Genomic DNA, 23304 nt, shown 5'->3' on the forward strand with positions numbered 1-23304 from the left:
AACTATTTAAAATAGTGATATACAAATTTGGTGAGATGAATTTAAAACAATGTTCACAACTGCATTATAATTCACTGTTTAATAAATTATTTGTAGCACTGGATAGACTTATTTCTACTTTGCTCAGCTTTTATAGCCTCATGGGCTGTAACTGATGGGAAGTATTAAAGAAACATTTGTCAGGATAAGGGAGATGCCCAGGAATGGCATGAGCTCCCCAGGAGATGGAGGCTTTCCTATAAAATTGGTCAGAAGGGTATGACCATCACCAGCCCTTATTACATTAGAGACCATGCCTGATAAATGGGGTCCATGTAAGTGTCAAAATAATGTCCAAATATAAAATTGTCTTATTCACATTTGAGAAGAAGGCCTGTGTCTTGTCTGCTGGTCCTTCTCAACCATTTAATATGCTGTCTCGCTATATACACTGAATGAATAAAGGCACGGCTGAAATCATCTTGTGTCGGTTTACTGCTTTTCATCTTGTGAATCAAAGATAATTTTTGACAATGCCTTTTAGATGTTTTTGGATAAGACTTAAAGAGAATCTTCTGTCCCTAACAGAGACAACAATAAAAACACTCACAACTCAATAGATAAGAAAAAAAAAAATTTTTTTTTTAAAGTGAGCCGGATGCCCGTCAGTAACACGGCAAGAATGACTATTTCCCTTTGCACAATTACAAGGTATCTCAGTTGGGAAACATTCAACACTTGGGGTCCAAATTAATGTTTGTTTAGTAAATGAAGACGCACTCTTCAGTGTCAGAAAACAATTCTAGATACCGCTCAACTAGCCTTGTGAAAAACGTGCTTGTTTAACTCAAGTCTGACTTTGGTCCAGCAGCAGCAGCAGCAGTTATCATGAATCCTCCTCCTCTTCCCACTTCTGAGCCCTCTGCCGACCCGTAGATTGGCAGGTCTCGGGGTAGGGGTAGGGGGCTGGCGCATGTGCACTGGCTCGCCCTCCTCGGTGGGTAACCATGAAGGCTGCCCTGCCTTTGTGCGCGGTGGGCGGTGCTCCGTCCTCGTCTCAGCCCCTGACGCTGGGGTCTGTACTGCAGCTGTGGCTGTGTGAGCTGTGGATCCTGCTGATGTGCTCGGGTTTGAACGCCGGCGTTCTGCCTCACGAAGAGAACGTGGACTTCATCAACGAGTACATCACTCTCCATAATGAGATCCGAGGCAGCGTCTTCCCCAAAGGGTCTAACCTGCGCTTCATGGTGAGGCCGGGAGGCTGGATCCCAAACCTCCCACCACCCAGGCCACTGCTCGAAAGTGTGGGGAAACCCAGAGAAGCACAACGTATTTGAGCTTAACAATACATATCTAAACCACTGTCGCTCTGAGACATGATCAGTTCCATGGTTTTACATAGGACCGAGTGTGGAAGAAGTTGGGGTACTCCCCGGAGGTGCAAATTTTAAGGGACACCAATTTAAAAATTGTATTTTAATGCAACTGTTCCCCCCTCCCCGAAACATTAAGAATCAATGCAACTTTATCAATGATCAATCAAGTAACAATATTGAACAAAGAGAGAATCCTTGATTCTGAATTAGTAGGAAGTGAGACACTCGGGGTACGAACCTAAGGTCAGATCCTATTTTATTTAAAATTTTGGATTTTTTTCCCCATTGTGAGTATTTTCACATGATTTCTACTTAAAACAAAACAAACAACAACAAAAACCGTGTTTATTATGCGGTTTTTTCCCATTTCTTTGCTTCTAGTTTTCAGAGGTTTTGTTTGTTTGTTTTCATCATTGCATTGAACTTTGTTCCCAAGAGCTTGTCTTAGCCCCCTTGTTGAGTAGCTAGTGGTATATTACCAGGATCAGAAGGCATTAGGGCTGAGAGACTCCATCATAATTAGCAGCTTCTAAAGCCCAGGGCTGCAGGCTGCAGGACTCTTAGTTACTAGTCGGAAGAATGGGACCCGAGACATATCTAGCCTTTGGAAGAGATGTGACTCCTGAAGTGCCCCAAAAGTCGTTAATTGGTTCTTATCTAAACTTAAATCCAAGAGGACACATTATGACAAAGAAAAGGACATTTCCGACTCCTCGCTGTCAGTCTAAGTGGGCCTCTCAGACATCTGGGTAGGAAAATGCCCCGTAGGAAAGCTGTTCGTTTTAAAGACCAGAAGTAAATAAAGCCTGTCTAAAGGGTAGATTGGCACAACAGTTCCCTTGGGCATTGCCCATCCTCATCCCTTGAACACAGGCTGTCGGCTCTCCCTGTCTTCTGCACTACAAGCTGCCTGTCACCCGAATTCTTACATAGAAATCATAAGGACTAGGAAGCCGAGGGGAGTCTAGGAGTGTCCTGGGGCCCCTTCACCCTAGCACAGACCCTTAGTTTGTTTACTCTTGCAAAGAGAAAACCACCATTTTTGTTTTGTTTTGTTTTTGTTTGTTTCCCTCCTTCACTGCTGTGGAGATTTCATGGTAGTCATTAAAAATGATGACAAAAATCCAGCAACTAAATAACTCTTCCTTATTAGCCAATTAAGCATTTCTAATTTACATTATAAATTACATAGGTGTGCCATGCCCACAGATGTCTTTTTCTGTCTAGAGGATTAGTTCCTCAACAAAAATTTCTGAAGGAGTATGATATTAAAAAAAAAAATTGAAATGTAGCAGTTACTATTGTTAAAGCCTGGCAGATACAACACAGACCAGCAACATGCAAGTGTTATGTTTATGCATCTTCATTGGCTTGGATATTTTCAATCATTTCCTAAATTAATTATGAAATAGGGTTTTTAATGTTAATTGTGAAAAAATCCTTATTAGATTTAAAAATTTTTATTTTACGTGTGTGTGTGTGTGTATGTGTGTGTTTGTGTGTGTGTGTGCAATCCATGACAAGCATGTGGAGGTCAGAGGACAACTTGCAGAATCTATTCTGTCCTGCTTTGTGAGCTCTAGGGATGGAACTCAAGTGCAGAGCTGTCTTTCAGGATCTAATGCTACTCTTTGAAATGCTAGTTCTATTGTCTGTCTTGTTCACCTTCTCTGTCTTGTGAAGTCAGTATTTTCCTCACATCATCGTACCTGCTGATGATGGTTTTGGTTTTTTTTTTTGTTGTTTGTTTGTTTGTTTTCCCCAGCCAGCATTTGTATTTCCCACTCCTTATCACTGTTTCACCAACTTTGAAGTATCCTCCCTCTTTAACAGGAGGAAACTGGGGGGGACCAGCCCCCACTTTTACGACCCAGGGAACTCTTGAGTAGGGAGAAGTGAGAAATATTAGTTAGAAAGAGATACCTAGACAATGAAAAGGAAGACAAAATACAGGATAACCTCGGGAGGACCTGGATCCTTATCCATCAGCCCAGAACTCTATTCCAAAGGGCTTTTTATAACATTGGCAAGGGGAGGGGCAAAAAGACCTCCCCCTGCCACATACAACCAAATATAGACCCTTCCAAATACCTGGTACCCAGGCCCATGGTCCAATCATCCTCTTATGCAGCCCTGCTGGTAAATCAAGCTCAGATCTCACTAGGAAACCTTTGTGGGCTCCAACAGGAAACACTGGTTTCTAGCATAACCTTTGCAAGCTGGGTTTGTGACCTCTGAACCCCATAAAATATTTAACTAAGAAGAACAAAAAACACCAGACCTGCGAGCCTAGATCATATAATTTAAATTTTGACATGGTACATTTTAGGTTTAGCTAAAGGCTAGACCCTAAAATTTGCTTCTCTCTTTTCTAAATCAAAGTTGTCTGAGTTTTGTCTCAGTATTTTCTTCCTTCCTTTTTCCCTTCCTTTTCCCCTTTTCCCGTGCTTTCCTTTGTGTGCCTCACCCAGAAAGAAGAAAAGTGTGCAGGAAGAGGGAGATGAGAGGGTAGGCCAGAGCTGTGTGGAGATGACAGAGCAGGGAGTGGAGCAGGGAGGCAGGTGTGGGACAGGAGAATCTACAGATGCTCTCTCATTATGTGGGTTGCTCAGGGGGGGGGTCCCTGCAGGTGTCATGCAGGGAAGCGAACCACACAGAGATAAGAATGAAAATCCAATGCAGACTGACTTGGATCAGACTTTAGGGAGTCTAGTAACAGGCAGTTGATTCCCAATGTATTAAATTTAAGCCCAGTGCAGTTTGGAAAAAGTTTCCTGGTGTAAAACAATCCCCATTGCACAAGGAAGCATACGTACATGAAACTCAACTCAGGATACATATCATTTCTTCCAAGAAGATAGGTTCAGGGTCTAGCCTGGTCTCAGTTGTGTAGATAGCATAGAGGTCATTTGGGTTATTAGCCACCTCAGTCCTGGTTGTGGGAGCTTGGGAGAGCCTTTGGCTATAAAGGTCATTTAGATTACTAGCCATCTTTGGTCTTAACTGTAAGCTTGATGTAGCCTGACCCAACAGATAACGCAGATCACCACGCAGTTAATCCTTTCCAATTCTCTGTTTTCTGGATGGAAGAACAGGTTTTTCATCTTTCCCACTGGAAAGACAATCATGTGTGCTTAACATTCCTATGCTCCCAACAGGTTGCCTATCTATTTATAGTAAATCTCTTAAACCTGAGGCTGGAGAGATAGCTCAGTAGTTAACAGCACGTGCTGCTCTTGGAGAAGACCTGGGTTTGATTCCCAGCCCTTATAGACTACTGTAACTCAAGTTCCAAGGGGGCTCAAAGATCCTCTTGTGGCTTCTTTGGGCATCAGGCATTCAGGTGGTGCATCTATGTGCATGCAGGCAAAACATACATGTTAAAATAAGAATAAACATTTGTAAGAAGTCTTAGAACTTCCATGAGAACTACTCTTTTTCCTTTATGCGTGTCCTTTTGGTACTGTCTTAGAAAAAGCATCACCAAATCCAATTTATTAAGTTTTCATCTACATTTTCTTAAAAACAAAACAAAACAATTTCAGGTCTTACATTTAGGTCTTTGATCTATTTTCGATTAATTCTTTGATACGATATAAGATAAGGGCCTAATCATATTCTTTTTTGTGTGGATATCCATTTTTCCCAAGGCTTGGTGCAAAGTGCTGGTTTTTGTCCATTCAATGGTCTTGGCAGCCTATGCAGAAACCATTTTCCTTCCTGCATGTGTGCAGGAATTTATTTCGGAGCTCTTTATCTCACCCCACAGTCTGCCAAGGCCTCTTCTGAGTTTGTTTTCTTTCAGGACTTTTTTTTTTTTAATCCTATTTTGTACCCCTTCAGAGTCCCTCAGAATTGCTCTTGGTGGAGGCCACACTACTTTACAGAACGTTTTTGTGTAGTGAGGGCATCTCAGTAATAAGTCTCCAAGCCCCTGGCCACAGATACCAGTCTTTTCTTTAGTGTCTTCTTTTATTTTCTTTAGCAACATTCTATGGTTTTGAAAAAAAGTCCAGTTTGGTTAAGGTTGTTGTTGTTGTTATTATTATTATTATTATTATTATTATTATTATTATTTAGTGTTATCATGGTGGAGTTATGTGCCCAATTTTTCTGTTCAGATTGTTCATTAATGTATGTAAATGCATGTAATTGTGCATGCTGATTTTATGAGTCCTATTTGACTCAAGTCATTTCTAAATTTCTCTGCAGAATACATCCTTCAGTAGTTCTCTCCGTCAGGCTATGAATAATAAGTTCCAGATTTCTATATCCAGGATAAGTTTCATTTCTCACTCTGTAAAGCCTTTATGTGTGTGGTATATGCTTGTTTGTACATATGTGTGCAGGTGTACATGTATGCATATTTATTTGAGAGTATATAGAGGCCAGAGGAGGTCATCCAGTGTCTTCCTCCGGGGTTTTCGGTCTTATTCTTTTGAGACAGCATCTCTCACCAAGTTCCAAATTTATTCTGCTATGCTGGCAGCCAGTGAGTGACTAATAGGAAAATAAATTGACAGGATGCTTAATTTTTTAAATGTTTAATATATCTTTCTAAAAAGTATTTTTCAAAACCTTTTTAGTAACATTTTACCTTACAACTAGGGCAGGTTAAGTTTCAGATATCCGTTTATGATTGTCGCCTTGAGCTCTCTGCAAAGAAATGCTAGAGAAACAATGGCCTGTGTGTGGACAGTAATCTGGTGCTGAGAAAATAAATCTCAGCCCATAGACTCACTATGTTATGCTCAGAAGAGAAATCATAATTTTGTTCCAAAGTAAAATGACCAGTTGCTACACGTGAGAAAGGAAATTTTAAGATAACAACTCAATGAATATAGAAAGTTGTCAGAAAGCTTATGGGAAAGGAATTTCATGTGGTGCTATAAGTAGTCGGCAGTTGGATGTATTTATTGATGAGATATTTTATGAGTAAATTTAAACATCAAAGGAGCTTGACACAAACTAGAGTGTGTGTGTGAGTGTGTGTGTGTGTGTGAGTGTGTGTGTGCTTTTGTGAGTATGTGATGCTTGTGTATGTGTGTGAATGTATGTTTGTGTGAGTGTGTTTGTGTGCATGCACATGTCTGATGTTTGTGTGTGAGCCCAGAAGTATATGCCCAGAGGCCAGAGGAGGATGTAAGGTGTCCTTCCCTCCACCTCACTTCTTTAGGACCGGGTTTCTCCCTAAATCTAGTGTCATTTTTTGTTTTCAGCTGAAATGATAGCCAGAAAGTCCTAGCGATCCTCTTGTCTCTGCCTCCTCAGGGCTGGGAATACAGCAACTTGAGGACCAAATATAATTGACTTCTCATTTTATATCTGAAAATAATATTCTATATATAATGAGTGCTCACTAAATAGTTATTAGATGGATATTTTAATTTACTGGACACAAAATACAGAACATTAAAAATGTGTATTCTGATCAAACTATGTAAGCTTATTATGTAATCCTGAAAAGGCTATATGCAATAGTATTAGAATGATTAGTTTAATCTTTCCCTTGACTATTTAAGTTACAGACATATTATTGGGCTTTGCCTTGGGAAGTAGTCATTTTATTTTTGATGACCTGAAAAGAAGTTTTTCCTACAAATATTGCTCAGAAAACAAAAAGTAAAAAACACGTAAATAAGAAAGAGTTGGTCTAAGAGAGTAAACACCAAGAAAATAAATTAGAGCATTAAGACAACATTATTTTTAATTATTTTGTTTTCTCGTGTGTGTGTGTGTGTGTGTGTGTGTGTGTGTGTGTGTGTGTGTGTTTATTTTCAGACTTGGGATGTAGCTTTATCACGTACTGCTAGAGCATGGGGGAAAAAATGTGTGTATCAACGTAATACGCATTTAGACAAAGACCATGAGGCCCATCCTGAATTTACCGTTGTTGGCGAAAACATGTGGGTTGGTCCTGAAGAGGAATTTACTGCAAGTATCGCTATCAAAAGTTGGCATGAGGAAAGGAAAAGCTATAATTTTCACAACAACACCTGCGTTGATGATGACTGCTCCCATTATATTCAGGTATCTGATTTGTGTATTGTTATTAAATTAGTAAATTTTTAAAATTGCTTTAACTAGTTTTCTGTTTTAAATTTATAAGCTCACATGACAAAATTACTCCCTTAATAAAATAAAAATGTTAATCTTTTCTATGCCTTTAAACGTCCACCATTCCATCTATTACGTGAATCATACAAGAAGTAGGCGTCGTCTGCATACCTCAAGATCAAGGGGGTTGTTCCGAAGCTAGAACCTGGTAGAAATGGAAGGAAAACTCTTAAAGAAAATGACTTACAAATTACTGACCATGCACAAACATAAAAGGCGTTCCCACAGAGTATGTAGACTGTGTAGCTAATTGGCCAACTTCTAGTATATTTCCACCACCCAAGCCCAGCACTCCAGGTGCCCCATTACCCTCCAGCAACTCTCAGCCACCTTTAATTTTCTGTCCTCGCTTTTATTTTACGCAGTAACTGAAATAGCTCATACTGTGCTGAGAACAGAGACCTTGTCTTTTTACTCACAGATTCTCAAAACAACATGACCCTGCTTCGTTTCTTCAATAAGTGTTTATGTCAGAAATCAAAGAGATTTTGAATGAACATGAACTTATTTGAAACATGACATGATCTTCTCAATCAGTTTATATCATATTCCATGTAAAACAAATTTGAGATTTCTTCATAGTTTTGAACTCTACTCTTTCTTTTCTAGTAAGTGAATTCTTCAAAGAATTTTTGATCCATTCTTTTTTTATCAGTTCCTCCTTCTTATGGATAGCAAAGCTAGACTCCTTTATGAAACTTTAATCACCCTCCTGTTACTTTACTGTTTTCTGCAATTCAAGCCACCAAGGCATTCTTGTTCTTTTGTTGGACCTGCTAGATTTTGCTTCAACTCTTTTTTTTTCAAGGTCAAACAGAGATATATATTTTAGATAGACAAGTCATTTTCAAACACTTCAGAGATCTACAGAATATAGCATTTAAGATATTTTAATAACATAGGGTTTTTTTTTTTAATGACAATGAGACATGTCTGCTCCTGGCAGCACCAATCTACTTCAGAGAAGATGATGGGCATTGAAGAAACTCCATTATGGAGTTTACTTTCTTTGTGGCAAAAGTGAGCCACTGGACAAGAAAGTGCCCTTGCCTTGACTGCTGACGGTGTACTGTCCAAATCGGGCAAGCAGGACACAAAAGAAAAGACTGCCAAACCTTGCCAAGACAAGGTAGGAAGGCCCTTCAGAATATCCTGCTTCACAGAAAAGTGTGTCAGATATAATAGGTCTGTAGGCCAAAGATGGATGCCCCAGTGTTGCAGAGGAACCTTGCGTGACTGTCCAGGCAGCCTTTGCTTCAACTCTTATATTTTATTATATTATTTTGTTATTTTTGCAGTAGTGGGAATAAATCCCATGGCCTCACACATGTTACTTGAAAAGTGGTCTACCCTTAGGTTTTTGTCTCTGTTCTTTAATATATCACTATATGTCTTTAAGAATTAAAATTTGAAAACAACAAAAGTTTGTTAAAAATTGAGGAGACAGAAATAGCTCCGCTTCCCCACACATTATGAGCTAAAAGAATAATTTTTTTTCTCACTTGAAATTTTACTAATACTGAGATCACACAGAGTATTTCTGGAATGTCTCTCATTACTCCATCCTACCCTACCCCCACCCCACCCCACCCCCTGTAATTCAGGGTCTGTTTTTTGTTATAGGGAGCAGATCTCTTCTAGGTCTTTCCTAATGAAAAGCCCATGTTTTATTTTGTGACCCAACTTCCTCTACAGGAGGAAAGGTAGATAGATGCCTTGCCACTGCTAGACTTGCATCTTGTTTCCTTCCTATCTGTAGCACTAATAGTCCTCTTTTCTCCCTTCTGCTAGAAACTTCCACTTCCACAACGCTTCTCCTCTTCTCTCTCTCTGATCTTTCTTCCTCATTGCCAAAGACCTAAAACTGTCCAATTTAACTTAGTACTGGGAAATCACTTTGTCAGATGTAAGTTTCACTGGCTTAGAGCACTGCCCAGCATCAGTGTTTTTCGGCTGTTCCCATAATATGAAACTATGACAGTGTTGATGTAAATACATTTGGGAAACGCTCCCTAAATCCATGACAGTCTCTTGCCTGGGTCTAAAACCAATTTTTGATAGTCCTTGAATTTCTTAAAGATTCTGTGTGAATGGAATATAGTGTATATAGCATAAGTACTTCTAAATAAAATTTACATTTTCTTTGACATGCTTATTTCAGCTTGTTTGGGACAATTCCTTCAAAGTTGGTTGTGCTGTTACTCCATGTAAAAGACTTGGCGGTATCCTACATGCAGCACTTTTCATATGCAATTATGCACCAGGGTGAGTGATTTTAAAGCAATTAAAAAAAAGAATAAAATGAGACTACTTCAACTTTAAGTTTTCCTAACTTGTAATACGTGTTTGAAGTCTTTATTGGCCATTAAAGTTTTAGATATATTAATAGAAGACTTCATGATGAAATGTTCTAAATTTCATAAGAAATAAGTCATACCTTGGGCAAGTTGGCTTTACTTACACACTCTTTAATGGTTACCACCTATAGGAAAGAAGCTTAGCAGTAACTAGTTATAATAACCAGAGGAGCTGCAGCAGGGTTTCGGTTATTTTCCAGAATGGTGTATTCTCATAGCACTAATGAAAGCTGTAAAACTCGGCTCGGTTGAAATTTGTGTAATAAGAATTGCGTTAGAAAGATTGTAGTTTTGTAACATGAGGTACACTTTGCTAACCCAAGATGGTTGTTTGGGCTAAAGTGTATCATGCAAGGATTCATTAATATCGGAGACAGAAGAGCTTCTTCAAAAGTCTTTGAATCAAACTATCCACTGGAAGCTTGAATTCTTTCTACTTACTCCTCATAGGGCTATTTTCTTTATACTTGAACACCTGCCATTTAGGGCAAGTAACTACTCCCCAATCACCTTCATCTCAGAAAAACTCTTGTTTGGAAGCTCCGAGTCATATAATGCTATTAGTAACAGGACTGTAACTTCCAACTAGGCAGGGGAATATTCTAATCAATGTCTTAAGTGGAAAAAAAAAGACTTGACTACCTCTCAGGATCAAAGAATACTCTGTGAGACTAAACCAGGGAGTGGGGAGAGAAAAAAAAGAAGGGAAGGAAAACAGAAAGGAAGTCAGATCTCATTGTTTATAGGTTGTTTTCTCCTAGATAGAGAAAACAATGGAATTGTGTTGTATGATGAGTAAACCTAGGAAGCTCCTCCCCAGTGAAAAGCCATCCGTGTTTATAATAGTCTCAGCAAGGAGATGAACCTCTTAGTAAGTAAGCACACAAATTATATTTTAACTAGGCAATGAAGTATGCCATAAAAACCAAGAGGAAACAAATAATAATTGGGATAGGAATTGGAGAGATGGCTCAGTGGCTCAGAGCACCGGCTGCTCTTCCTTAGGACCCAAGTTCAATGCCCAGCACTCTGTCGCTCCAGTTCTAGGAAATCCAATGCCTTTTTCTGGCCTTTGTGAGTACCAGACATGCAAATGGAGCACAGACATCGTGTAGGCAAAACACCCATGTGGTGGAGGGCTAGGGGGAAAGAATATGAATATGACTGGTATGGAAGAAAACTAAGTCCCAGATCATAGCATTTGAGCTGAAAGCCAAATAAGAAGATAGATAAAGAATATTCCATGTGTAAGAGTTTCATTAAAAAATTACAGGGGCCATTGAGATGGCTCTGTAAGGGTCTGAGAAAACACTGAAGGAAGACTCCAGATTCAAATAGTATGCAAGAACAAAGAGCGTTTATTTACCAGCGTGAAGGATGGAACACCTGTACAAAATGGCAATGACCCTGAGAGGAGCATGCAGGCTCCTTTGAAGCACAGCTAGGGGAATTTCAGGGACAGTTAGGTCATCTCAAATGGTCAAGCAAGCAGCAGTTACATTAGTATACTTTTAATTGCCTGGGGTTCAGTTTTACCATTTTTGGACATGCTTGAGTAAGTTTGGTCACGTCAGGACATGACTCAGAAGGGGGTTGCAGGATTTGTCCTTGAGACACTGTGGCGCTGACTCAGGCCTTGTGTTTGCTCTCTCCCTCCTCCCTGAATGTAAGGGTGTTGTTGACTAAGGGCCCTTTGTTGGGAGAGAAACCTGTTTTGCCCCTCTCAAAGGACTGAAACCTAAATTCAGTTGTAAAAGTGGGAAAGTTTAAACTCACTCAGCAGGTAAAGGTGCTACCCAAGCCTGACTATGTGAATTCAATCCCAGAACCTACCTGGTAGAGACAACCAACTCCCTAAAGCTATCCTCTGACCTCCACAGATACACCATGGCACCCCCATGTGTGTGTGCGTGTGCATGTACACACACACACACACACACACACACACACACACACACACACGAATGAATAAATGAATAAACAAAATTTAATTTTTAAAATTCTCTGCAGTTGTGTGAATTTAGCACATCTGAGAAGTGGGTAACTATGGTTAGAAGTCGGGGTGAAGAGTATGTGGTAAGTAGACCAAACAGAAAAACAATGCCATGTTAAAGATTGATTCTAGAGAGCAGCAAAGTCATCGGAAGGTCATAAGCAATTGACTACCATGATCTCATGTGTGCTTTATAAAGAATGGCTCTTTTGTTAAAAGAAGATTAGTCTGGGTGCTCTGTAGAGCGTAGACTATAGAGAGAGCATATCCAATCGGGGTATCACCTTAGTGCAGATGCAGACAGTGATATCCGGAGTAGGGGCTTAGCATATGGACAGGCCTTCTACTGCACATTAAATACCACAAACACCGTGCTTATGAACAGCATCCACTTATATCAAGACTCAGAGGTCATATGTTTATTCACATGTGACTGACTGGGTTTACTGCTTAGGGACGCAAAGACCAAACTCAGTGTGTCCACTACATTATCAATGGGGGAGAACCTGCTTCCAAACTCATTCAGGATGTTATCAAGAATTCAGTCCCATGAAGCTCTGGGACTTGGGTTCCCAACTGCTCCCTGAATGTCAGCCAAGCTTTTCTCTCATTTGCTAAAAGCTCTGTATTCCTTGATACACCCCTCAACACACACACACACACACACACACACACACACACACACACACACACATCCACACACATATCCACACACACATCGGGTAAGCAAAAGCAGAATCTCACACTTCAAATATTTGATTTTGTGCTGTAATCAACCAAAGAAAACTCTGCTTTAAAAACATGCTAGTGATTAGATAAAGCTCACCTTGTTCCATATGAGAAAACTATGAATAAAACTCATAGTATTCAGTGTCCCAAGACTTGCATATACAGATGTAGAGGATCCTGTGGTTTGTAATCTATCATTATTTTTCAAATATTATTTTAGTAACTTATTGGGAATTTCATACAGTGTATCCTGATCACACTTACTCCCATTGAGGACCCCCCCCCCTTCCTACCTCCCACTTCATGTCCTATTTTGTTTGTTTTTAGAAGAGACTATCTTGTAGCAGATGTCCTGGTCTACTGGCTTTTACAGTTTTTTGTTCCTTTTATGCAAAGTTACCTGAGCCTTTAATTAGAAGTTGTATCATAAAGGTATTAATTGGGGGCAGGTACCCCACAGTCAATTGATTTCTGCATTTAGACCAGTTGTGGCTTTCTGTAATGGTCTTTGTATTAGGGTTATCTAGAGCAACAGAACTTACATGATGAACACACACACACACACACACACACACACACACACACACACACACGCATACACACACACCTATATATGGGGGGGGGGGGTTAGTGGAATGACTTATAGGCTGCATTCTAGCTAATCCAACAATGACTGCCTGTGAATGGAAGTCCAAGAATCCAGTAGTTGCTCAGTCCACAAGGCTGGATCTTTCAGCTGGTCTTCAGTATATGCTAGGATCCCAGAGAAGCAGGCTCTCCAGTGAAGGAATGGATGTGCTAGCAAGGGGAGGGCAAGCACTCAAAAGGCAAAAGCCTTTTTTCCCATGTCCAGCAGAAGTGTGGCCCAGATTAAAGGAGTGTCTCCCACTCCAGGATCCAGATCAAAGGCGCGTGTCTTCTCACCTCAGAGGTCGGAACTAGAAGTGGATTCACCCACTTTAAACCAAGCCAAAAAAAGAAAAAATCTCTCACAGGTGTGCCCTCCATTTCTGAATTGAACTTCACTCCAGATGGAGTCAAGTTGACCACCAAGGACAGCCAACATAGTCTGGTCTGCTGCCTAGAGAAGCTTCTTTGATGAGAGTGAAAACTACATTTTTCTATGGGTATAAGGATAAGTCTTTCAACTGCAGTTCGAAGTTACGCTGGTTTAGGCACGTGGCAGTAATGGGCAGTCTCTAGGTTCTATGGACTCACCAGCCATAGGTAGATGACCCAGTAAACAGTTCCAGGCACGAATTCCTTCCTGTCAATCAGGACTTCAGTCCAATTAGGTGGCTGAACATCTCGGTTGGTCTCATAACTTAGCAGTGTGAAAAGAGCTGCAATGAACCTTGATGTCCAAATACCTCTTCGGTCTGTCCACTCAGAGGTGAGTCTGTTTTCTTAACCAGATCATCTTCTTAAAATAGTTAAACGTGGGAACCACGCCATTTCGTTAATGTAAATCCATAATATAATTAACAGAAATTGAGCTAACAGTACGTAGCATGACAACTAAGTCTTTTCTTCCTTTCTGCTTTTTTCTAGGATAATTCTGGCAAGGAGGCCTTATGAAGCCGGGCCGCATTGTAGTCAGTGTGCCCCTCGCGACAAGTGCACAGACTTTCTATGCAGTAAGAGCAAATAAATCCGTAAGATGTAAGACAGTGAGAAGGCAGCGTGCTGCTCACGTTGACCCCGACTCGCATGCTGTCACTGTCCTATCAAACTCACCAACTGCAGAGCCCGTTCTGCTCTCCGTGCTCCCTATTGCTCCCCCTAGGAAAATAAAAAAAAAAAAAAAATCTCAGAATTAAGGAAAGAACTAACAGTTTACTCTCAGAAAGAACTTCACAACTAACTCCTTCAATAGTGGCCACTTTGGCAATGACTGCTGTAAAGAAAAGAATATTCCAAAAATATTCATAAAAATAGTTCAGTAACGTATTTAAGAAATCTTTTTTATTGCTCTCCCTCCCTGGGGGGAAAGTTCCTAAAGTATTCAGAGGGAAAAAAAAATCTAGAACGTATGTCTGATTAATTTCTCTATTACTTCTTCCAAATATAAGAACTTACAGTCCAGTGATAGAACTAAAGCTGGGCTATACACCACTTAGAAGAATGTTATATATATCCTTATACCTAACTACAACAGTCGTGGGCAGTTTCCATGCAAGAACACTTTGTGTTGAATGTGCATTAACATTGCTGTCTCCTGGTTCTCCTGGAGAAATAGGCAAATGTCTGCTAACATATGGTACGTTCAGACCACCAATAAGGAATCAGGTGACTTGTGTTCACATGCCTCCTGTTTTGTTTTCTGCTTATTCCTCACTGATTCTTTCTACGTCCTTTTGTATGTTTCTCTTGATTTTTTTTTAACTTTTTTACACTCTATTCAACTCGTCTACAATGACTGATTCCCTGTATAAGAATTTCAGTAGCTCTTTCTGTAATAACTACATACTTAGTTAATATTTCTTTTTGTTTGTTTGTTTGGTTCGGGGTTTTTTGTTTGTTGTTTTTTTTTTTGTTTGTTTGTTTTGTTTTGTTTTTCGAGATAGGGTTTCACTGTGTAGCTCTGACTGTCCTAGAACTCACTTTGTAAACCATGCTGGCCTCGAACTCACAGAGATCCACCTACCTCTGCCCCCCAAGTGCTGGGATTAAAGGCATGAGCCACCACCACCTGGTGTTAACATTTCATTCTATTTAGAATCAATCTAAATAGAATATAGAGATCCCCTTGCCCTCCTCATATATCCCACAGTTGACTTACATTATTCTGTACAGACCTTGAAAACGGCATCATTGGCATGCTTTTACTTTCAACTCTCAATTATACTTAAAAGAATTGAAGAGCTGATGGCCCACATGTATCGTTTACTATATTTACACAGCTCATCTATCATATTGGCCTCTTCTTGGCTCTTCATTCCTAATCTTGTCTTTCTCCTGACATCATTTACTTCTTATGTGAGGAATTCACTTTAGTAATTCTTTCACAACAGGCCTGCTAGCAATCAATTCCCTTAGAGTTCCTCCAGTTGTTTATGTCCGGATTTCTTCTTTTTCATTCCTAAAGACATTTCTTCTTTTTTACTCAATTGCTGGACAACACAGAATTCTTGAGCATTCTGTTCATTTTGCCTCTTCAAAAATACCATGACTCTTCCCTCTGGCTTCTATGGTTTCTGATGAGAAATCCAGTTGGTTATTTAAGTTTCTTTATAGGAATGTCATTTTCTCTGACTCTATTTGAAGGTAGATTTTTGTCTTAAGTTCCAACAATTTGATTACAATGTTCTGGATGTGGATTGCTTTTGGGTTATTCTACGGACCGTACAGTCAGCTTCCTAAACCTATCCTTTACATCTTTTTCAAACTTTTCTAAGTCCCAAGCCTTAATCCTTTCCATTATTTTTTTCTATCACTTCACTACTTCTCCTTCTGGCATTTTCTATGACATATATAGGAGAGCTTTTGTTGTTTCCAGTTGGTTCCTTGAAGCTCCCTTTTTTTGTGACTTTTTATTGCACTTTTTTTTTCTCTTTAGAGATCTTAGGTCAGTCTGTTAGTCACCCTCCAAGCTCAGAAACCCTTCTGACATCTCGAGTTTCTATGGAGTCCTCCCATGTTATATCGTCTTTGGTCATGTCTTACTGCCTCGGCTTTGTTGAGACTTCAGCGGTGAAGCTTCCCTGGCATTTCTAGATGAAATCTCACAGGAGATCGTGTGTTGTTCTGGCTCTTACAATCTTTCTATTCCTTCTGCTATATTCTCTGAGCCTGGGTGCAGGAGTTATATTATAGATGGATCGGCTGGGGCCGGGCACTACACAAGCGTTTAGTCTCTGCATTTTGGTCAGTTACAGTTTTCCGTGAAGGTCTCTGTCCTTTGCAAAAAGAAGTTTCTTAGTTGAGGGGTAAGAGCTGTACTGACCTCTGGTGTAAGGATATATGTTTAGAACACGTTTAGGAATTATGTTAATTTAGTAAAATATAGCTGTAGTTTCTCCTCCTACATGTATGTAGTTTCATACCTCACTAACCCCAGGTAGTTGCCTAGGTTTCCAATACCAGACATGATTTCCCTCTTGTTGAGCAGGTCTTAAATTCAAACTCATACGTTGGCAGTAACCAAGTACCACTATTAGTCCTTAGGATTATTCTGCCATGCTGGTCATTATTGTAGGCCATAGGCATCATAACTGGGTAGAACTATTGGTGGCTCCCTATGGGGGACCAGCCCCCACTTTTACGACCAGGGTACTCTTGAGCAAGGAGAAGTGGGAAATATTTAGATAGAAAGAGGTGCCTAGATGATGAGAGGAAAGACAGAAATAGAGAATAGCTTCAGGAGGGCCTGGGTCAAAACCCACCAGCCCAGAACTTTATTCGAAAGGACTTTTATAACAATGCCAAGGGGGCGAGACAAAAGACCTCCCCCTTGCTAGATATAACCAAGTGTAGACCCCACCAAACACGTGGTCCCCAGGCCTGTGGCCCAATCATCCTCTCATGCAGTCCTGCTGGGTAAAGCCACTAGGAATCCTCGGTGGGCTCCAACAGCTTCCCTCCCTTGGAAGGTTGCTGATGCCTTCTGGTACCATGAAAGCTGTTCCTCAAGGAGGAGGCTTTCATGCCAGATGTAGCTTGGGTCCTCTGGGTCTTGTGTCTGAAATACATAGTGTCTTTAGCAATAGGTGTCTTCAACCTCTGGGATGCAACCAAGGGCAATAGCAATAGTCTACAATGTTTTGGAAGTCTCTTGGTCTCCCCAGACCAAGAACTCATAAGAGAATTTCCTATGCCTGGCATTGGGGATTTCTTAGTCTGTGGCTAGGTTCAGGTCCAGATTCCCAAACTGCTTTCTTCTGTGGTCTGTCATTCGGAGGCTCAGTTTCTGTTTTTTGAAGGCTACCACCAGTCCAAGCCCAGTCACTTAGAGACACAGGGAAAACTCTTTATACATTAGCTCAGTTCACAAAGTCTTTAGCATTCTATTTAGTATCAGATCTGTATCCAACCTAGATGATCCAAAAAGTTCATCAACATTTAAGGTGGGTTTTTATTATTGCCTTTTGGTTTTGGTTTTGTTTGTTTTACAAAGTCTCTCAGGGTAGCCTGGACTACCACCTTCCAAGGACTAGCATATGCTTCCACATCCACCATCCAGTTTATAAACGCTCTTCCTCTCTTCTTCCAAGCATATAACCCTTTGCAGTTTATCTGGGATCTTCCAGTGATAGAACCCACTTTTAATGTTGAATCATGTTCAGGGCCAAAGCAACAAGCAAACAGATGTGCAAAGGAGTCTGGCCTGAAGTCTTGAAGCCACGGGTCAATGAAATGGTGAAGACAAGTCTCCCCCTCAGAGGATTGGCTTGGGTTTCTTCTTGCTGGCTCTCTCCATTGCCCCCACCACTGCTCCCAGCCTGTTTGAGAGCTGGGCCATGAGTGAATGAAGAAAAGGATGGTAAAACTAACTTAGTGATTCCTCTTCATTCATTGAATAGTAAGATTCTGTTTCCTACTCCTTCAGCCAAAGCCAGAGTACTTGCCTACTTCTGCCCATACCAGAGGGTCCACAGAGTTGGAGGAAGTATTGAATTTCAGTGGGAAAGTATGAGAGATGGGAAAGCCAGTAAGCATACCAATTCGTTGGCATTCTAAGTCCTGATGTTCTCTCTCAATCTGCCTTTAGATTGTTGCTCATCAAAGTTATCCTAATGCTGTGCCATGAATTCTATGCTAAGTGTATAGTTTTATTCTCCAATGGGCAAGAAAAGTTAAAATATGTTCCTACCATCTTCTTTGGAGCCAGACCCGAAAGTTTGGTTGCTAAATCGTACTTAAGTTTGACTGTTCCCCTTTCTCTTTAAAAACCACTGAGAACCCGAAGAAAGAAGAAGTATGTTTCATCTTCATTAAACTTATGAGTCATTTCTGTCACTCTACTATGTAGATCTATAGGTAGTCAGATTTCAAGACTGTGTCTGCAGTTGCAGATTCAAAGCCAAAGGAACACATTCTCAACGTGAAATTTTTTGTTTCAAGGCTTCAGGTAGCAGACCTGAGAGACACACTCTGAAGTTCTTTTCTGACACATAGGGCCAAAATCCATAGCCTGAACTCAACCACTCATGCACATTTTTCCACCAATGAGAAGAACGAGAGGTCATCTGCAGTTGAAAGAATAATCCTTTCTAGTTTTATATTTACCCAGAATGTAAAGATTACCTTCTGAGGAAAGGTAGCCCAGTAATTAACAAGTAATTACTACTAATTATTGGTTAAGATGGGGGTGGTCCTTAACAAGAGTGGTCTCTGAGTCCCCGATAGGCATCCTTGTTAGAAAAAGAAAGAACCCAGAGGAAAGGCCACATGAAGATGGAGTGGTGAGGCAACAAACCAAAGAATGCCAAGGATTGCCAGGAACCATTGCTAGGAAGAGGCAAAGAAGTTATCCATGCCTTGTGTTCAAAAGGTTGCTTGGGCTTCCTTGAATTACAATTGCATATTTCTGTCTTCAGAATTGTAAGAAAATAATCCAAAGGTAAACAGTGCATGGATGTTTCCAGTGTGGCTTTAAACTCAGAGATCCAGAGGGATTTCTGCCTCTGGAATTCTAGGATTAAAGGCGTGTGCTACCACTGCCTAACCTCTATGTTTAATATTGTGGCTGTTCTCTGATCTTCTAGCATTCACCCCAATACCTGGCCCCAGGTTTGTCTTATTAATAAGACCTTCTAACAATTCCTGCTGCATTGCCAGAATAAGAAAATGGTATGTTCACAGTAAGAAGTCTGTCCTGAGCCAGCAAAACTGCTTTGACAGATTTGTAATAGTCAAGCATTGCCTATCAAGGAAACATGGTGGAAATCACATTGGAAATAGCACAAGAAACCAAGATACTGGAAAACAGTAAACACTGCATGGGTCGTGACTGAAATATGAAGTTAAGAGAATTAAAGGCCAAAGAGAACATTTTGAATATACACTGGTAAGTCCGACTCAAACAGTGGTAGGATCTGAAGAACCGAAGCAAAATAACAGCAGGAAATATAAGTAGGGACAGGTGCATAAATGTGCACTGAAAGTACATCACCTTCTCTCTAGAAATAAACATGTTAGTTCCAAACATTGAAAATGAACACTGTACCATGAAAGGGTGCCACAAAGCCAGTGTGTAGTTGATATACTTGGTCAGTTCATGGGTATCAGCGGAAGAGAAAGAATCCTTTAAGCATGCAACCCGAAATACAAAATCCTTTATTAGATTGTGTAGCACTCTGTTTGCCCAAGGAATCAGCAACCACAAGCATTCTGGCAGGGAAGTGGAGAACACAGGAAGTACAGTTTTGTATGGATGGTAATAGCAGAGAAGCAGTCACAAAACCTTCAGTTCTCTTATTGAGTAACCACTGTGACTCTTGTGTCCCTTCCTGTCCCCCTCTGGCTTGCAGCAATCCCTTCAGAATTAGGCTATCTAGCTCTCCTACAGCTTCCATATATTGCATATATTCTAATGACTGGTGAATTCTAAAACTACACAGAGGATAGAATTCATAGAATTCTTGTTTCTGGTCTCAGCTCTCTAGTAAAGCTTTGGCTTTGCACCAGTGTTGTGGTGATTCCACATTGGCAAGGTGACATTCTCACTGAAGGGAAAAGAGGGATTTGCCTTCACCTCCCGTACTATAATATTCAGAACTAAGAAACAGTGGAACGATGCCTAGTTTGCCTTTGCATGTAGAGAGTCAACCAACAATCTCTACATAGCTAAATTTTGTTTACAATTAAAGACAATTTTTTTCTGGGAGCATGCAAGACCTGTTGATGCATACATAATAGCTCAGGTGAGAGCTTCCTCAACAAACTCCTGAAGACGACCTTCAACAGAAAATTGGGTGGTGTTTGGGGAGTAAAGTGAAAGACATTTGTAAGAATTGCATCATAATTTATAGACCAAACAAAATCTGACCATTATTATTGCCAAGCAAAACGTAACAAAAAATTGTAGCAAGATTTTTTAAAAATGGCATAATTAAGCCAGGTGTAGTGATGGGACACCCTTAGTCCCAGCACTTGGGAGGTAGAAGCAGATGGATCCCAGTGAGTTTGAGGCCAGCCTGATCTACAGAGTGAGTTCTAGAACAGCCAGGGCTATTACACAGAAAAATCCTGTCTCAAAAAAACAGAAAGAGAGAAAATAGAGAAAAAGAGAGACACATAATTAACACAGTGTACATATATAAAATTGCCAAAAAATAAAAAGAACAAAACATAAAAATTATGTAATTAATAAAATGGGAGATGAATGATATAGATTTGTATTTTCATAGCCCTTATATCCCAGGGCCAAAAATAAGACTTAAAAGCTGGCAGACACTGGCTTTAGTGGGCAGGTAAGTCAAAGCCACCAGTAACTCCAGTTCCATGAGACACAGCACCTTCTAACCTCCACAGGTGCCTGCATGCATGTGTGCACAGATATCACATATAAACACACACAGAGACTAAAATATTCCTTCAAAAGCAGATAAACAATATATCTGTACATAGATTTAAATTTGTTTAAATATTTAATAAAATACAAATATAAAAGAAGGCTGGGTGGTGGTGGCACACACCTTTAATCCCAGCACTCAGGAGGCAAAGGCAGGTGGATCTCTGTGAGTTCGAGGCCAGCCTGGTCTACAGAGTGAGATCCAGGTCAGGCACCAAAGCTACATAGAGAAACCATGTCTCAAAAAAACCATATATATATATATATATATATATATATATATATATATATATAATATTAATAGTAATAAGAATAATAATATGAAAAATAAAAACTAATGGTGACACGTGAAGAAATATGATAAGAAAGAAGGTTCTGTGGCATCACTGCTTCTACTAAAGGCTCTTTAAGTCCAATACCCCTACAGCAGTAAAAGAACCTACAAACCATATAGAGAAGGATTCTTTTTGGAAAGATGCTCTGATATAGAGTCACCACATAAAGTATGAGGGACCAAAAACCAAAATACCCAAGTGACATCAAAGGTGCAACAGAGTGCAGGTCATCTCCAAGGACCCTAGAAAAATAAATTCTAAATTTCACCATAGAGGTAATACCAACGCAAGACAAAGTCCACGGTGGCACTGCACTTTCCACGTGGCCACTAGTTTATCCTCTTACTAGAAGTCAAGGATGATTGGCATAGAAAGGGAGGGGATCCATATCAGAGGGCAGGTGGGGAGGGACTAGGAGGAATGGGGGAGGGAAAACTACTCAGGGTGTATCATGTAAGAAAAGAATCTGTTGTCAATAAGAGGGGGGAAATGATTACCTGACCCTCTCCACTCAGTTGAGCAGATGAAAAGGAAGTTGTTTGCTTTCAAATGTAATTATCTCATTGCAAAACAAAACAAAACAAAAACCCTAATTTCAATGAATCCCAGGTGGTAGGCTTAACCTTGCTGTTTCAGAAATGAAAATGAACCACAATGAAAACTAAGAATTACATGAAAAATGAGTAAATCCATATTAATTTGGAGTGATATAAGTGGAGAAAGATGGCAGAGCTGTGGTGCTCTGCCTTGTCAACGTGGGAAGGGTCTTTAGAGGGTAGAAGGGAAGTGTTTAGCTAAGGTGACATGGTGCTTTGGAGAGATCATCAGTACTAGAATCTGTATCTCCTTAGCCATGCATTTCTGTAGCCAACCAGGCTGTCTTGTACTGAAAAGAATATTGCACCAAAAACTATAGAGCAGTGGTTCTCCATGTTCCTAGTGCTACAACCCTTCAATACACTTCCTCATGTTGTGGTGACCCCCAACCATGAAATTATTTTCATTGCTACTTCATAACTGTAATTTTGCTACTGTTGTGAATCATAATGTAAATATCTGATAGGTAGGATAGCTGATAGGTGACCCCAGGTTGAGAACTACTGCCCTAGATTCTAAGAGCATGAAAAGTGGTGGTAGTATTGTTAAGAAAATTCTTATAGGACAAAAAAAAAGTATCTATTTCTTTATAGTCTTTATTTTTCTTTCTAGGTGATGCAGTTCGTGACCAAGCTACATGTATGTATTGCTGTCCTTTCTTTCTTAAACAGATTAAGCGTTTTCTATGAACTCTAGCTTTCTTCAACTGCTTCTCTATCTACAGATTACCCGTTCTGGTACCCACATTGGGAAGTGCCCCGCCCACTCGTGTGTGATCTTCTGTGCATGTTCATCTTTTCGCTGAGACTAGCATGCTTTGTGCTCTGTGTTATCGTTGTTTTGATAATACAGTTTCGATTCCCAGATATCCTAAAGGAAAAGAAGATACTCTCAGAGAGTAAGATGTTTTCAGCAGAGGAGGAAATGAAACCTGAGGAGGAAGAAGAAGAAGAAGAGACAGAGATCAGGGAGGAGACGGAGATCAACACGGAGGAAGAAGACTAAGGATAAGGAGGAGATGACCTCAGTAAAGCCCAACAGAAAAAAATCCCAAAACATTGAAAAGTAGAATGCTGAACTTTAAGAAGAAAATATACAAGCCTCATTTGTGATATTTTTTCATTTCTTTTCTACACTTATTTAACAAATTTAAATTGTAAAACAAAAACAGTGTAAATACAAAGCATGCATTGTACAGAAAATATTAAGCCCTTAAAGACACAGAGAACAGTTAATAGAAACAGACACAACAAAAACTTGACTTAAGATTTTCTTTTGGTATCTGATAAGAAGAAGGAATATTTAT

At 40.0% G+C, this 23304-nt stretch overlaps 1 protein-coding gene across 1 annotated transcript; it reads left to right on the plus strand.

Annotated features, from left to right (window-relative positions):
- The first annotated feature begins 967 nt into the window (after positions 1-967).
- On the plus strand, positions 968-23078 carry Glipr1l2 (GLIPR1 like 2). The gene is made up of 6 exons (XM_028873096.2): positions 968-1226; positions 7137-7385; positions 9634-9737; positions 14103-14188; positions 22611-22637; positions 22723-23078. The coding sequence occupies exons 1-6, from the start codon at positions 987-989 to the stop codon at positions 23001-23003; spliced, it is 987 nt and encodes a 328-aa protein (XP_028728929.2). The 5' UTR covers positions 968-986; the 3' UTR covers positions 23004-23078.
- The last annotated feature ends 226 nt before the right edge of the window (positions 23079-23304 follow it).

Source organism: Peromyscus leucopus, chromosome 18 (genome assembly GCF_004664715.2).
Source record: "Peromyscus leucopus breed LL Stock chromosome 18, UCI_PerLeu_2.1, whole genome shotgun sequence".
In the NCBI taxonomy this organism is placed as follows: domain Eukaryota; kingdom Metazoa; phylum Chordata; class Mammalia; order Rodentia; family Cricetidae; genus Peromyscus; species Peromyscus leucopus.

Excerpts from the sequence above, each read along its gene's own strand:
- Glipr1l2 (XM_028873096.2), top strand. The coding sequence starts at position 987 with ATGAAGGCTGCCCTGCCTTTGTGCGCGGTGGGCGGTGCTCCGTCCTCG. Across the intron at positions 7,386-9,633 it reads ACTGCTCCCATTATATTCAG|CTTGTTTGGGACAATTCCTT; the intron begins GTATCTGATTTG and ends TGCTTATTTCAG. Across the intron at positions 9,738-14,102 it reads ATATGCAATTATGCACCAGG|GATAATTCTGGCAAGGAGGC; the intron begins GTGAGTGATTTT and ends GCTTTTTTCTAG.